The sequence below is a fragment of the Pempheris klunzingeri genome, chromosome 4 (assembly GCF_042242105.1).
Source record: "Pempheris klunzingeri isolate RE-2024b chromosome 4, fPemKlu1.hap1, whole genome shotgun sequence".
NCBI lineage: Eukaryota > Metazoa > Chordata > Actinopteri > Acropomatiformes > Pempheridae > Pempheris > Pempheris klunzingeri.
Window position 1 is genome coordinate 26,287,266 of NC_092015.1, and position 16,981 is coordinate 26,304,246.

At 42.2% G+C, this 16,981-nt stretch overlaps 1 protein-coding gene across 2 annotated transcripts; it reads left to right on the forward strand.

The window, feature by feature from the left end:
- The first annotated feature begins 22 nt into the window (after positions 1 to 22).
- wdfy1 (WD repeat and FYVE domain containing 1) lies at positions 23 to 16,704 on the forward strand. 2 transcript variants are annotated; one of them, XR_011584155.1, is made up of 13 exons: positions 23 to 195; positions 1,480 to 1,547; positions 1,677 to 1,750; positions 1,923 to 1,977; positions 5,652 to 5,802; positions 6,580 to 6,692; positions 10,174 to 10,300; positions 10,859 to 10,964; positions 11,340 to 11,441; positions 11,531 to 11,661; positions 11,851 to 11,959; positions 12,297 to 12,470; positions 16,344 to 16,704. XR_011584155.1 is itself a non-coding variant. In XM_070828932.1 (12 exons), exons 1-12 carry the CDS (start codon positions 59 to 61, stop codon positions 12,354 to 12,356), a joined length of 1,233 nt encoding a protein of 410 aa, XP_070685033.1. In that variant the 5' UTR covers positions 23 to 58; the 3' UTR covers positions 12,357 to 13,385. The 2 variants fall into 2 exon arrangements, 1 of the variants encoding a protein (XP_070685033.1); XM_070828932.1 differs by lacking the exon at positions 16,344 to 16,704 and having other exon boundaries at positions 12,297 to 13,385.
- Positions 16,705 to 16,981: the final 277 nt, after the last annotated feature.

Below are 16,981 nucleotides of genomic sequence, written 5' to 3' on the forward strand. Positions count from 1 at the left end.
TGGCGAGTGAGTGAGGAGGAGAATCAGCTGAAGGAAAACACTGCTGCCTAGTCCGACCATGGCTGCCGAGATACACTCGAGGCCCCAAACCGCCAGACCGATCCTTCTGAACAAGATCGAGGGACACTCGGACGCTGTCAACGCCGCCGTCTTAATCCCCAAAGAAGACGGTGTGATCACGGTCAGCGAGGACAGGTGAGGCTAGCGGTAGCCTAACGGCGGCAGCTAGCGGGCTAGGTCTATTTGCTGGTCATTGCACTCATAAATCGTGGTGCACGGTTTCAGAAGGACAACACAGAAGAGGAGCGGCAACATTCTGAACTCCAGAGATGATTTTTTATTTGGTTGGGATGTTCCATATGGAGCCAGGGTTAGCATGGGAGTGTGTGGGGATAGAAATCCTGAAAGGAGGAGTCATTACTAACAGATATGCCCGAAAACCATCCAAACCGTAGAAATAATATTTGGTTTTCATTCTGTAGCGTTGACTTTCAGACTCACGGTTAGATATACGTTACAGTATCAGACTGTTTAGGCTATACCGACTTAATTAGCCAGCTAGCTGACTAGCTGTAGCTAACAGTCAACATCACTGTCTCTAAAAAAAAGTGGTCTACTGAGCTTTTATTCTTTTAATAAGAGTATTAATTGTTTGTCTTCCAACCATATAAGTGGCTTTGTGAGGCAGAGCGTCCAGCCAAGGAATGCGTGCTTTAGTACTTGCTAGCTTTGGTCTCTGCCCCTGAACATCACACGCTGCCTTCTTGGGAATATGAACAGAAAATCCTTCTCTTGTGATCGACAACCTACGAGTTAGTGCCCACATGTCCAACAAAACGTGAAGGCAGCAGAGCACCTATGAGTGAAGGGACCCACCTGTTCAGTGGTGAGCATGGTTACATCAGTCCATCACACTCACTGAGTTGAACTCGACAGCTGTGAAGGTGCAACATCCTCATTTTAAGGTAAAGGAACTTGTTGCCGTGAAGAAATGTGATGCAGTTTTCATCACACATCAAACCCACTTGATTAACAAAAAGGGGAAGTTGTGGGACGATGGCGCAGCAGTGTAACATTCAGGTTCGATATTGGTTTCTGTGACCGTGGCTGTAACATTTTAGTGGAATAGAAGTTCAAACTTGTTCCTGCTTCCTTGAAAAATGTTGACAGAGGCTTATTGGAAATGCACTTAAACTAAGGATCATCAATAGTCATGGTAGCCCTTTCACTTCTGCTTTATGGACACAATCAAGCTGTGTATGCACAGAGAATTAGGGCTGGTTTCCCAGACAGGGACTAAGTACAGTCCAAGATGAGGGCCCTCTTCGGTGGACATTTCCAAGCAAGTTAAAAGATTAGAAATGCATTTAAAGTTCTGTGTATCACAAACAGACCCTCATAACTGAAAGTCGACTGCAGGATCACCTGTGTGAAGACACTATAGTGCTGTGAGTGTGATGTGTTGACGTTTTCCTTCAGAACCATACGGGTATGGCTGAAGAGGGACAGCGGTCAGTACTGGCCGAGCATCTACCACACAGTCTCCTGTAAGTAAGGCTGCATCATCCCTTCGACAATAAAAGCAATCCTGAATGTGTGCGTACGCACATGCACGTGTGTGCGTTTGTTATTTTGGACCACACTGTCAGTACACCGTCTGCTTCCCTCTCCTGTAGCTCCTTGCTCCTGCATGTCGTACCACCATGACAGCAGACGCATCTTCATCGGCCAGGACAATGGAGCTGTTGTGGTGAGTGAAGTTAACTCAAACAAATGGCTTCATATTCTCGCTGCAGGCTTTTGGTTGTTCAAACAGTTTAGTCCTAAAAACCCTGCATATCTAGTTTATGGAGGCCACAGTTTCAATATTTGGACTGCAGTGGCTGGATGGTTGTTTGGTTTGAAACATGTTTTTCTTTCAGGAGTTTCTCATCTCTGAAGATTTCAACAAGATGAGCCATGTCAAAACATATCCAGGTGAGAGTGTGGGATGAGGACACACACACGCACGCACACACACACACACACACGCCCATGTCACATGCGCAATGTGTTGCAGTCTTTGTGGAGACTTCCCATTCACACAGTGTATACTGTTACTAGAAAACACTAACCCATCCCTGACATGAACTGTGGGTGTGCTCCCAGTTCTCTGGCCCCATTTAGTATGTAATACAAGAACACTCACACACACACACACACACTCAAATCACACGGTCAGCACCTTTTGATGAAATTCAAATCATGGTTTATATCATTATATAGCACATGATAACGTCAGAATAATCAGAACATACCTTGATCAACACGTAGCGAGCCTGTTGCCACGGCTCACCTACAGTATATTTTGGCTGTGGATACTTCGGTGCCCGGTGGAGTTTCCTTGAAAACAAACTGTTTGTGTTCAGTGTTTCCCACCGTAACTCATCAAGTTCAGACTGGAGGCCTGAAAAATGTGTTTAATTAATTTCCTTCTTCATAATTTGCAAAGCATATTTTAGTAGGAACTGTATTGTCAAGTGAATATCTTCTGGTGTTGGACTTTTGATCAAACAAACCAAGACATCTGACGACGTCGCCTCAGGCTCTTGGAAGTCGTGTAGAGCCTTTTTTCACATTTGATAGTGAAAATAATTGTTAGATGCGGGCTTAATCTTTCCATCTTGATTTCATCTCCCACCACATTGTCATAATTGGTGGCAAACAGAATTCCTTGTGACTGTATCAGCAGCAACTTGGCCTCGTCAGTGGAAAATCAAGCTTTGGGGGGAAAATGGCCAGCCTGTTGCTTTAGAGGGCAAAACCCCACATGTCACCACTGGAATGCTCCATCTGGCTTCTACCACTTGTAGCAAAATCAAGCAGCAGAGCCCGAACAGCAAAAACATGACTCAGATCAGATCTAACAGGCATTAGGATGTGTCTGTGCACTTCAAAGACAGGCAGGGCTTAACATTGCCATTTGCCTTTTGGCAGTCAGTCTTACTTTGTTCAGAGCTGCAGACAAGGCAACACTGACTTTATTTTTAGCAGCCCGGTGGCCAGTGATAAAGTCCAGCTTCCATATGTTCAGTCTGGCTATAAACTGATATGACAGGATGATGGAAATGCTGTCGTCTCTGTAGTTCAGATCTGTACTGCGTTATTATGTGAACCCGTTCACGGAGGCGTCATGAACACAAGCGGTGTCTTCTGCACACACAGGGAGGGACAGCAACAGAAAACACTGTAGCAATACAGATATATTAAATTATTATATAGTAATACAGATACATAAAATGATTAATTGTTTTATATTAATTCAGATGTATTAAAAGTGTTTCCCCCTGCTAATTTTTTACATTTTGGGAAGAATCTCTGAGTAAAAGGAGCATTAGAACAGGAAAAGAGCAGAGAAGGTCAAAGTTTCAGAGGCACGGACGGCCGTTTGGTCATGAGGCTGTAAACATATGCAAAGAACGACAAGGTAACAGACATGCATATGTAGCCATATGTAGCGTGTAATTAGAAACATGTCAGTAAGGTCATTTTTGCCTCAGTTCTAGTGGTTAATCTTACTGTCCTGTACACTTGGAGAAGAAATAACTTCCTTTTTTGAGCTTTACTCATCAGTCACTATATTACATGACATTACATATCACATCACATTGCAATATTTGCCCTTATCCTGAAAAAAGCAATATTCCCCATAAGCTGTTTACATTGCTAATGAAAATGAATATTCCACTTTACCGTTTCCATACAGTCGTGCATCTTCCGATAGGAGTCGAATGGAATTTTTTTTTTTTTATATTAAGATACTATTTTTTTGAGATGTTATCCGAAAACCTGTTTGTCTACATCTTTTAAAGTATTTAACAGTAGTTCTGTTTCTTCTTCTAACCAGAAATGAGAACTTTTCTTTTGAGCATGCATCTCTACCCCAGCCCTGCAGACTGTTGGCTAGTTGGTTTATTTCCGATGCAGAGAGCTGACCGTAAACAGGCAAGAGGCCTTATGTTGCAAACTACCATAAAAACCCCAACTGACATGGATATTCCAAATGCGCTGTATACATGTCCAAAGAATGCTCCTAAAACCAGAATGATATATCACACACATTGTCTTTGGAAAGTTCTACATTTAGAATAACCGCTGTTTACATGACCCATATCATATTAGGAGCACTGACATAATCAGAATAATAGTGGAATATAAGAGTGCATGTAAACAGTCAGTAATGCTTTACATTAACATTAAAATGGGTTTATCCTATCTGCAGTAGCACTTCTCAGTGAAGGCTCCTTTGAAGATGGAAAAATTCTATGTTTTTGAGTTGTTTAAATACATACTATGGTTCTTATAGCTGAATTGTCACATCAGGTGGAACATCAGGTACTACTCTTCCACAAAGTTCAGCTTGGCATAGTTTTTAGTCTCTTTGGAAACGTTGGGATCTTGGATTTAAAACAAAGGTGTTTGAGTTAAAACAACGCTGCAGTGGCTCCACAGAATGCTGTGGTGATGATGCACTCACAGAGTGTTGGATTGAGGGAGGTTTCGAGGACATTTGAATTCAAAGCTGCTATCATCAGTATTTTTATATTAAAGTGGCTGAAATGACTCTACGTGACATTTAGGGTGGGGTAGCGTTCACTTTTGAAACTATAACGCTAGATGGAATTCGGTACCAGCAGTGGCCCCTTTTTTCTGTAATTTACTCTCTCTGTAATAACAAAAATCTAATTTCAGCTGTAAAAATACGTCCAAACGTTTCATTTTCAACATTTTTATTCATTTAGAGCATTTTGCACACCACAAAAAATAATCCCCTCCCTTCAAGCCTGCTGGCACCAGTTGGTATAACATTCATCGGTACATAGTAGCACTGACATAAATTGGTTGGTACCTTTTTAACAGTACCTTGTTCAGTACCCAACCCTAATGATATGATGATAGCTCTACAGAGTGTTTGGCATCTTTCACCTCATTGCTTTGGTTTTACAGCCCACAACTAAACTGTTATGGTTCGCTCTCACCGCTCTCGTCAAACCTGTTTCCAGTAGCTTTCCACCTGCTTTCAGTCCACTGTGTGCTACCTGCCCAGCACCGATCAGCAGTCAGACTAAGCTAGTGTCCAGCGGGGGAAAGCAGGAGCATTTATCAGCTGAAGACACTCAAAATGTCCCTCGAGTTGGTGGAGACCAAAACTGAGCTTAAATGTTAGACTTGCATTAAACAGGACACAACACTGAATCAGTACTAATGTGTGAATGAGCCACTCTTTCCTAGCATATGAGCACATACTGTGTACTGATCACTAGCAGGGTTTTGTTATTATTTCATAGTATATCTCTATAGCTGCTCAGAATTCTTTAGTTTGTAAAACTAGAGATGTCAAAGTGAACAAAAGTGATCCCCAGATGGACCATGATGACTGAGGAGTACAAATCGTTTGAAGGGATCCGTCTGTCTAAGTCTGGATTAGAGCGACGCTAAGCAGAGCCTCTGATGGGATCAGCAGCACATGGAAAGGGCAAATTAGTCTTAGACGGTGTTCATCCATGACGGCTCGGATGCAAAGCCCAACGGAGTAGATGTGATCTCGTTTGATGTTCGTCCAACAACACGACTTGTGCCTGTTTAAGATTTCCTGTTTGTGTGTTTTGCAGCCCACCAGAACCGTGTGTCAGATATGGTGTTCTCCCTGGAGAGTGAGTGGGTGGTGAGCACTGGCCACGACAAGAGTGTGAGCTGGATGTGCACCCAGAGTGGCAGCATGTTGGGGAGACACTACTTCACCGCCTGGGCTTCCTGCCTACAGTATCCTTCACTCACTCGCTGTGTGTGTGCGCAGCGGGGTGGACAAATAATTGATATGACAATACGTTGTCACCTTTATTCCAGTGATGAATAATCAATTATCATGCATCAGGTATGAACACTTTCTTCATTTAGTTCACAAACACTGTACACTGACATTCTCCTGCTTTATGCCTGTTGAAACATCACCTTACTAGAATGTCATTACTTCACATCTCCTAAAGGGGACGCCAATCAAAATGACAAATAGTTTCATTTAGGGCTGTGCGATATCACCAAAGTCTCATATCCTGACAGGTTATTTCATATCCAGATAATGATATACATTACGACATGGCACGTTTTCTCTAAATTCAATGATGTTTCTTATTACCATTTCTTATAGCAATTTGAATTGCATACTCTAAAAGTAAAATGTACTTTTTCAACCAAGCATGTGACTAATCTAAAACTAAATCTAATAAAATATCATGTAAAGTTAACACATTGCAAAAATGAATCATATTTTTTTCAAATGTGATTTAAGCACAGTAACATTCATTTGAAAGTGTTATTTTTTATTAGATGTCCACATGATCATACAATCATCAAATTTGCTCATTTCAAGTGGTATTTAAATATCATATGTAAATACAGGACCAGGATCAAATGTGGCTGGCTGAGTATATCTGGTGCGTTTGTAAGCCGGAAAGAGCGCAATCTGCGACACCACAGACGTCTGCTATCGTCAGCTGAGTTGGAACTTGTAGAGTGCCGAAGCCTTGACTCCCCGCTCAGATACGACCATGAGACGCAGCACGCCTTTGTCGGCGATTACTCTGGACAGATCACGCTGCTGAAACTGGAGAAGCAGACGTACTCCACCGTCACCACACTGAAGGGTCATGAAGGTAAAGAAAACACACTGCGTACACACCTGCCTGCACATCAACACACACACATTTATCATCCACATATTGGTTTCTCCTAAATCATACACGGTCTCGGCACAAATAGTTTGTCTCTCGTGCTTCCACAGTACACACAAGCAGCCTTCTGATGCTGAAGCCAGATATGCAGATGTAGCCGTAGTGAATAACAAATGACCCAGATTCCTCCACGGGACTTCGTTATGCAAGAAAATGAAAGATCAGTGGACTCCGGAATGACAGAGTTAGAAAAATGTAGCTGCTTTTCAACTTTTAGAAATACGTTTTGCATGTTAAAACCTTTGGCTTGAACAGGAAGAACAGCGCTGAAGTGTAGTTTAGTGTTAAGTATAGTTTGGATTATTTGAAGTGGGGTTATATGAGGTATAGTCGTCATATTGCCTACAGTAGATGGCGGTCAGCACACCCCCAGTTTGGAGAGGCAGGCACGAGCCCTGGCACAGATGCTAAGCAATGTACTGCTGTGGATGCGGGCAACAGAAAAATGTATTCCAGACATCTACGTAAAAGGCCAGCCTAAAGAAATCAGCATCAGCTTAAGTGTACGCTGTATTTGGAATATATTCACCACTTTCTTTGCTGTCAGACAACCCTTTCCAAAGGGGAACCTGAGCCGGTTTCTCTCTCTCTCTCTTCACAAGCACCAGACTTTATTGACAATAACAGTGATTTACAGCAGTACATTGCTTTAGCGTCTGTCTGGGACTCCTGCCTGCTCCTCCAAAAGGGGGGGGGCATGCCGGCCACCACCCACTGTGGGTAATACACTGACTATGGATGAGTCCAACCCCACTTCAAAAAATCCAAACTATCCCTTTAAGTGCCCAAGTAAAGGAAGAGCCTGCAATGCATGCTGTCAGACAGCACTGAGCGACAACAGCTTAATGAGGTCTGGTATTTACTTTCCAAGTGAGCAGAGCTCAGTTGGCAGGATGTGAGACCACTTCTCTGTAAGAAATCCCATCATTTGGTTCGGATGATGATGATGGAAAATGTCTCGTCTCATTCCGCTCTGGAATTTCCCATTTCTGCTTGTTTGAGTTGAGATGTGGTAACTGTTGTTTCCACCCTCGTGAACATTTAGATGGGAGCGCTGTCATTCTCCAAAGTTCCCTTCAAAATACAAATTCGGCTTCATCAAAGGGTGAGTGCATTACTCACATGGGACTTTCACTGGTAATAAGTGGTTCAGTGTACTTGCTGCTGTGCCAAGAAAATGGATCCCACAACAAATATGAGCCATCAGGACACTTCACTGTGTGAAACAAACACTTCCTTGTGTTCTCCTCTGGGCATCACACATGTGCTCATGAGCTGCTTGACAACAGGGAGAGGGATGACTCATCTGACCAGATGACAATCTCCACGGCTCAATAAGTCTATTTTTTTTACCACAGATGTATTGCTTACAGGTCAGCCAATTGTCATTTTAACATTTAGAAAGTATAAAAAATACAAACCCTCACACCTTAACATTTCATTTCCTTCCTCTCTCTTTGATCTGCAGATGTGCTCATGATAATACATATTAATTGGACTGATAATAATACATATTAATGGACTCAAGCTGTTCCGCTGGTTCCACCCAAATATTTAATGGAACTTATGACAGATCAAATTTGGAAAACAGAATAGAAAGGTCAGACCTCGGCTTAGTCTCATGCTTACTCGTTAGGAAAGATATTGTCTTTGAACCCCTCCCCCTTTCGGCTGCATGTAAAAGGTTTCTGTTGTGGTTGTATTGGATTTGGTCGGTGCAGTAAAACTGACAAATTCACATCTTAGTTTTCATCTCTTTTCATGTTTTTCCTTTTATATGGTTTCATGTTTAGTGTTTAAGCGTTTGCCCCTCGTGTCAGCTGACTGAAACACCCCTTCAGCGAAGGGAAATGAAGTTATAACGAGTGTTTTTTTTTCACATGGGCTTTAAACATTAGCATGAATGTGGCCGAGAATGCAGATCCCAGTGTGTGTGGTCTAGCCCGCTGCAGTTGTATGTCATTGTGGATGGATGAGAATACTATGTGTATAAGGTGAAGCACTGAAGAATACTTTAAAAGTCAGTTAGATGACAGGATTATATGGTGTTATGGTGCTCAGTGTGTGTGTGTGTGTGTGTGTGTTGTGTAGCTACAGTTACCACCAGCCTAGTCAGTCAGTCCACCACCATCTGCCGCAGGCCATTACTCCTCATATGACTGGCCTAACTTCTACTGCTTTATTGCTTGTCCTAGAATGACTTTTGCTTTCAGTACTGAAGGTTTCACAGTAACAAGAAAATGAAGTGTTTGCAAGTTGGCTTGTCTGGAAAATGTGCGATTCAACAAAATCAGAAACACAGATGAAGCATTTGATCCGTGCACCGAAACAACATGGCTGTGTGGTGTGTTTGGCCACAGACGGCGAGTGTTTAGCATGTGTAATGTGCTCTACCCTCTGACGAGAACGGGCAGATGGTGTGTTGTGTTGTTGATCAGCTAAATTCTACAGAGCTCCCTGCTGAATCCAGGCCAAGGGTCTGAACAAGACACAAAGCCTGAGCTCAAACAAAGCCACACAAAAGCTCCAAATGCTAATACAGTACTTCTGTAACTGTTATCAGTCAATTCAGTGGCCACCTTCTGTCAGATCAATGGGAACAGCTTTTGGTCTGGTTTACTTATGTCATTATGATAATGTCATTCAAATGCAACTCCAGTAAACGTAGAGAGATGTTTTTTTTCTTTCCTGTTCATAACCAAATGCAATTTTTTTACTCAAGTAATGTGCAAATACCTCTGAATCGTACTTGACTGAATGCTAAAATTACTGTTTTTGTCAATGGAGTCTGGTGGCTTTGACGAGAGGGATAAAATGGCTGTTTCTGGGTAAAAGAAAAGGATCCTGCTGGTCTGTCTCTGCGGGGATCCTTTCCAAAATGTTGTCAGACACTTAGAATAATAGTCTGAGCCTGTCTCTGCCAAAAACAATCACTTTTAGTGGGCTTACTTTCACCAGGTGCCGTCGCCCTAAAGAATTATGTCACAGCCATTGCAGCAGGCTGAGGTGTTCTACTGGACCAATTCCAAACCTTTTGGTACCTACTAGTCATTAAGACACCCAAATGTGTTGGCAAAAAGGGCCCAAGCTTAGAAATAGTTATCCTTTGAATTCAGTATTTGTAAATGTTTTAAGTCAAATGTAATAATAATTGTTATATTCAACACAAGTGGTGGTAACATAACTTATGAGACAGTGCTCAGGTTTTCTTGCTCTTTTCAAACGAATTGAATGAAAATAGAAGGTGTCCAGGTTTGAAGTGTTCTTCCTGTAGTTCTCCTACCAGGCACCAGGTGGAGCCAGTAGGTCAGACCAGAACCCGGTCCTGACCACAGGTTCCTGCAGCATGACAACACCGCCTATATTAAGTTAAGCTGCCTCTTCTCTCTGTTCATCCCTCCAGGTAGTATAGGAACCCTGTGGTGGGACCCCGTCCAGAGGCTGCTGTTCTCAGGGGCCTCAGACCACAGCATCATCATGTGGGACATCGGGGGCCGCAAAGGACGAACGTTACTATTGCAGGGACACCAGTAAGTCTGTCAGTATTTGGATCTGTGTAGATATGCTTCACGCTCTCTGTGTTTGTCAGAGATAAGGGAGGCTTGAAAAGTAAATCAGAGAAAAGGTTCAGTAACAGCTGTCCCCAGGCACTACTTCCCCATCTTCATACATATTTCACCACCTCCTAGTCCCCCTCCCCCCTTACAGAAGGCATCCACAAAGACTGTGTGCACTGGTGCGTGTCAGAGCAAGCCTCCATAGATCCTGTTGCACCCTAGCAGGATTTACAGAGGTTTCTCTCTGAGGCATCCATAAAAATGAGTGTTGTAAAGCTCTTGTAGTTCTGACAGGTCCTAAATCCTGTATTGACCCATTCTTTATCTCTTTTCAAGCCTTTTCAGTGTCCTTTTTCTTCGTCTCCTCCAGTTTACTATTGCACTAAAATGTATTTAACACACTTTGTTTCATTGGAACAGGTTGAACAGTAATGGTATAATTGTCTATGAAAATACTGCTTATTGCAGGTTTAAGTTAGGATTTTCTTTTGTCTGAAACCTCTCTCCCTTTTCTTTGTCTCTGTCCCTCAGCGAGCGTGTTCAGGCCTTGCGTTACCTGCAGCTGACCAGGCAGCTGTTGTCGTGCTCAGCCGACGGAGGCATTGCAGTTTGGAACATGGACACACAGAGAGAAGAGGTTTGCGTCACTATTATAACTACAACACAAATAAAGTACGTTTTTGCAGTTCTAGTTTTCTCATAGATGTTATTGTAAAATGCAAATAACTTAGTGTCTTACATTATGTTGACAGTCTTGGTATTCTTTTTGACCAACGTTTGGACTTTGAACCTCTTCACTAAGCTCATTCAGCCAAATTTGTTCATTCCAGATAAGAAATACTGCAAAAATCACATCCATACTGTCCAAGACGTGCAACTTTGAGTTACAATTGCAATGAACATTCAGTATTTTGGCATTAGAATTTGGTTGTAATGGTTAAGAGATTCATTTCTCCTCTCTGCGGTCCACACAATGTTTGATAGTAGTATTTGACTGTGTGTGTCTCTGCAGGCGCCCCAGTGGTTAGACAGCGACTCCTGTCAGAAATGTGAGCAGCCTTTCTTCTGGAACATCAAGCAGATGTGGGACACTAAAACCCTGGGTCTCAGACAGGTGTGACACTCTGACCAGAGGCCCTAGCACTTGTCCTTCCCTCAGCCCATCAGTCACGCTAATATATGGCTGTTTTTCCCTTTGTGCAGCACCACTGCAGGAAGTGTGGCAAGGCTGTGTGTGGAAAATGTAGCTCTAAACGCTCCACATTCCCAATCATGGGCTTCGAGTTCCCGATTCGGGTGTGTGATGCCTGCTTTGATACTATCAAAGAGGAAGAGTGAGTAAAGGGCTCCTAAATGTTGCAATTATTGCTCACAGTTTATCTCTATTTCCAGAGCACTGAGGGCATCTCTGATTAAATGCGTCTCTAAATTAAAGTCTTTGTGTGTGTATCTGTGTGTGTGTGTGTGTGTGTGTGTGTGTGTGTGTGTGTCTATCTGTGTGTGTGTGTGTGTGTGTGGTGCAGTCGGACAGCATTGGCCACGTTCCACGAGGGGAAACACAACATCGCCCACATGGACATGGACCCATCCAGAGGCCTGATGGTCACTTGTGGAAGCGACCGCATTGTTAAGGTCAACAACAGTTCTTTGATGCCAGATCATTCATGCATGTATAGTTTTGATATCAGATTCAGATTCCAACACCAACGTCTGGGTGTTGAGATTCAAATTTAGTGTAACTAAAGTCATTTGTAGCCATCAAACAATGATTAAAGAGCTAACACTAGGCTGAAAAGCATTGTGTAATTCAGCGTTAACTCTTATTAAATCTAGCAGTAGACTGAAAACATCCTGAAAGTGCTGAAGCATTAACAGAAACACAAGTTGTCTCAGTAATAATGCAGAATCCATACTTACAGCTTTGCATCAGGCCTCTTCTGTCATTGTTATTGGCTGTTTGTCTCCACAGATTTGGGATATGACGCAAGTGGTTGGCTGTAGCTTAGCAACAGGCTTCTCTCCGCGCTGATTGGCCCAGAGCACTACATGGTCCACCCACTCTTCCGATGTCATGGAAACCCCTCTGTACAGTACATCTCCCCATCATGCCTGGGATCTTCAGCCACAGCCAGGCCTGCTTTTGGTGTGAGTGTGTGTGTGTGAGTGTGTGTATGTGTGTGTGTGTGTGTGTGTGTGCATCCATCCTTAGTGCAGCCCTGCACATTGCTTTTGCTTCTCATAACAGATTTGTCTTTAATTTCACTCTCAGCGCTACATAAAAGTGTGTGTGAGCTGATATTTGACTTTTTGCTCTGATTTGAAACAGAACCTTAAGCACAATGGTGTGTGTGTATGTGGGTGTGTATGTGCCAGTGTGCATGTAATGATTTTTTCCTATGGGAGGAATGGTATTGATATTAGTGTTTACATCATATTAATATTTCCAATGCTTCTTTTGACAAAGGTCATTTTTTATTACCCTTGCACTGTAAAGTTTGGTTTCACTAAGTCACCGACCTGCTCACCCCTGTACAAACATACACAAGCTTGCTTATTGCTGTGGCCCAATAACTGCATTGTACTCATTACTCAGTCACTGTAACATACAAACCACCCCCCACCATCTTTGTAAATACTCCTGCGTCATGTGTATAGTAGATAGTTGCTTGAGTTGACTCTCACTGATCAAAGCAATCAGCTTTTCTGTCTTTTTTCCCTCTTATCAGTTTTTTTCCTTTCACTAGTTGGCCTTAAATCACTCTCAGGAGGTTTTACATCAGTAGGTTTTCACTGGGGCGGGGGCTCTTCACGTCAGTCGTAACCATTATTAATGTTTAATCACTCACTGTTGTAAGGAAATCAATAGAATGGCCCTTTTTTATAGATGGAGGAAAGCTCTTCATACACTTGAGAATGCTTCCATAGAAATTTGACGTACTTGTCAGGGGTCTGCGCTGACCCAGTCAGGTGTGGCATGGGTAATTGGAATATGTTGCCATAACAACATATACCTGTTAGTGGCAGTATCAAACTTCCTGTTGCTGTACAAGTCAAGTTACAATTCAAGATCTGATTATTGGTTATTTTGTGAAATTGGCTTTAAATTAGTTTAATTCTTCAACTTTATTTTGGTTAACAAAAGTTTAGAAACTAGCACAGCATCATCACCTCCTAGATATTTATCACATACTGTTAAAAACTTCATAGAAGAACACTGGTATTTTTAAACCTTTTACATGTTTAAGTCTAAATAATTAGTAGGTGCAAAACGTTTTGGAATCAGCTCAGAGGATTGCCTTGGTTGTCGGCCTCGTAATGGGCTGTAATGACTGCAATGTAATCCTTTGGGGCAACTCCAGTGAGTTAATGGTCTAGCGCAACTATAACATAACACAGCAACACAAACAAACTAAGCGTTAAACTACCAACTTGCGGGGTCCGCAAAGTAAAATCACTGTATTTGTCAGTGGAGTCTGGTGGCCTGTTTTGCGTCGGCCAACAGAGGCGCGACGTACTGGACCGCTTTCAAAACTTTTTGTACTTACTAGCAATTCAGACACCAAAACATGTACAAAGAGGGACCAGGTTTAAAAATACTGGATTTTGCTTTGAATGTTTAGGCTCATGCCTCATGAGAATTTCCGTTTGTCTGAAATTTTACACAACACAACTAAAACCTATAAATATTGTTCAAGTTTTTTGTGATGCAAAATTTGGATTTCATCCCACCAGAAAGGCACTTAGGTACTGGACAGGTAGTCTAAAGTAGATGTAGCACTAAATGCTGGCATGTTGAATTGTCCCCAGCTGAGCCGCGGGTCAGATCAGGGCTGCCTGTGTTCCCTCAAAAGCCTTAACTAGAGGAGGACACACTCACAAAGCCTTTTTAGTGGTCTCTCAGTGCTTACGACTGTTCACTCACGCTCGTGCACTCACCTCGTCGTGAAAATCTCCATCGTGTTTTCCACTTGTGTTCTGAGCTCTCCTACTTACCCCGCATATCTGTGCATCAAGGATGTCTCGTAACGCTTTCACCACTGCACTGAATTGCACAACTTGTGGTCTTTTTGTCTTTGAGTTCAAGAAAACCTTTTTTTTAAGTTCAGATTCCAGAGGGGTAAGAGCTGGATTTGACGTAGCGTTCTTGTAAGTAGCAGTTAGTATCTTCAAATGTTAGACTAAAGCCTTATTGTGGAAAAGTGGAAAAAAAAAAATTATAATGTTGAGATTCCTGATTTCAAAATGTAGTCACATTCCAGTTTTTTGATCATGTAGTGTGTATTTATATTTGTAGTAAAGTATTTATCTGTTGTCATTGTAAAATGTTGTTTACTTTTCTTTGTGCCCATCTAGTGGTCTTTATTTCATTCATTTCAGAACAAACTAGAACACGTTTAACTCTCTTTGATGAAGCACATACAGTCTCAGTCACGCTGAGATGGACTGCAGTGTCAGATCCTAACATGGACAGAGGTGGAAGTGACAGACCTCCATGTGTCCATGATATTCACACGTCTCAGTCAGACTTGGGGTTAGACTGAAGAGCTGATACCGTCTGTCACTACCCAGTATTTTGCACCGTTGTTCATTATGTCCAGATTTTAGCATTTCTGCCTTTTTGTCATTTCCCTCCAAAAAAAGAATTTTGTTCAAGGTGACAAGACTTTTTTTTTTTTTTTTTTTTGTGGACATGCCTGGATTCACACAGCTCTTGGATAAAACATGCCTTAAATTGTTCTGCATAAGTATCAGTGAGGTTTACAAAAATGTAATCTTGAAGCTGCATGAATTCTCTTTTTTTAGTCGCTCTGGTGCAGCCGAGCAACCTGAAAAGTACTACCATCACTTTATGAAGTCGATATGGTGAATGAGTAATCAAGCATTTGCCTGCTTACACAAATGTTGGCTTGCTAACCACTGGCTCAGAAAACCAAAACAATTGGCTAAAAAAAAGACAAAAGGCTCCATAGATCCACAAAAACTCTGATATTGGGTGATAATCCTCTGTGGGTCATTAAAATGGACACCTTTCTGGTAAAGTATAGTTATTACACGGCCTGTGTAGCTATTTTGAAAGCCACTAGACTCCATTCACAAACCCTGTAATTTTCCTTTGCAGAAGATGGGAGTCACTGGTTTACTGCTGCCCTGATTGGTTAGTTTGTTTGTGTTATTGTGTGACTTTGGTGTGAATCAATGTAGTCTGGTGGCTTTGAAGAGAGCAAAGTAACGGCTGCTTCTGGCTGAACAAAAAGGATCTCACTGATCTATCTCTGTCGGGATCCTGTCCATGATGTTGTCCGGCACTTAAAATACCAATCTGAGCCTGTCAGAGGTAAAAAAAAGCATTTCTAGTGTACTTTTGATCAGGCGCAGTTGAGCCAAAGGATTATGTTGCAGCCGGCTTGGCTGCTGCCAACTGAATTGATCTACTGGAACAATTTCACAACTTTTTGTACCTGCGAGTCAGTTAGACACCAAGCGGACTTTTATCCTTTAATATGGAAATATTGCTCAATGCAGCTTTTTTTTTGCATGTTTTCAAAACCCTTAATACAGCTGAACCTCAGTCATATTAGAAACGGTTAGCATCAACTGGCTGAAATACAATATTCAGTCAGTCACCAAACTTTCTCAGTCCACCTCTAAGCACCAAAACAAAATCACACCACACAGCGTCTTCTGCGCGGTTAGTGACGGTGCTGCCGTACAATCAGGGGCTGGAGCTCTCCTTTCCTTTTTCAGTGAAGTGGACATCGAAGCTTCTTCCTGTCATCACTTCTTATTATGCCTTCGTAACAGATTGTGCTTGGTGATGAGGAGGCTCTCTGGCTCTGGGGGTTTCCCTCCACAGCAGGCGGACCAGTTGTTAAAGGCGTGATGGATGGACGGACAGCAGTAGTTGCTGTCTGTAGAGGGAATTAATGAAATAGATGTTCAGATCGCCAGCCAGTCACAGGAAGGAGGGAACAAATTTCCTTACGTTGTAAATGGTTTATTTCCTTTCTTTCACCAGATGGAGCAGCTGTAGGGGCCATTTTGTTTTTTTTGTTATCTGTAGCTCATCAAACTCTATAGACTGGGCAGCCTTCATGTTGATGAGAGGCCACATCAACACTTCAAATTTGAGTGATTTTCCTCAACACCATGGCCCATAATCTCAAACTCATCGAAGATTTCTGTTTGTCTGTTTCTCCTCAGATGCTTGTAAAAGACACTTGCTGTTCCAACATGATATGATGTATATCTCAAAATACTTGTATTTTTAAATACTTTTGTTGACAATACAGTACTGACTTTAGTCCGTCTCTCTGTGCCCTCGAACCAGGAGCCAGAGAAAAGACTCGATGCTTAATAAAGATATTCAGATACATTTATTTGACTGCTTTTGTGTTTTTTGGAAGGTTTTTTTGCATAAATTGGATCAAAATGTAACTCAGCAGCACAATGAGACACTTTTATTCATTTTCTTTATTCAAGCAGGCATTTACAAGATCATCTCAAGCCAAAGTCACAGTCAGCGAAGGGCTGTGTTTAAATGTACGGAGCAGGTATTACTGAGCTTTAAACAGGTTTTTACTGCACATCAAGTGCACAACAGTGCTTTGTGGGACACTTAAGGCTAATAGAGAGTCCTCTACAGCCTGAGCTCAA

What these genes read in the sequence shown, in the direction of transcription:
- wdfy1 (XM_070828932.1), top strand. Translation starts at nt 59, where the DNA reads ATGGCTGCCGAGATACACTCGAGGCCCCAAACCGCCAGACCGATCCTT. An exon ending in AGGACAATGGAGCTGTTGTG is followed by an intron (nt 1,751 to 1,922) that starts GTGAGTGAAGTT and finishes TTTTTCTTTCAG; the next exon opens with GAGTTTCTCATCTCTGAAGA. An exon ending in GCCTGGGCTTCCTGCCTACA is followed by an intron (nt 5,803 to 6,579) that starts GTATCCTTCACT and finishes CTCCCCGCTCAG; the next exon opens with ATACGACCATGAGACGCAGC.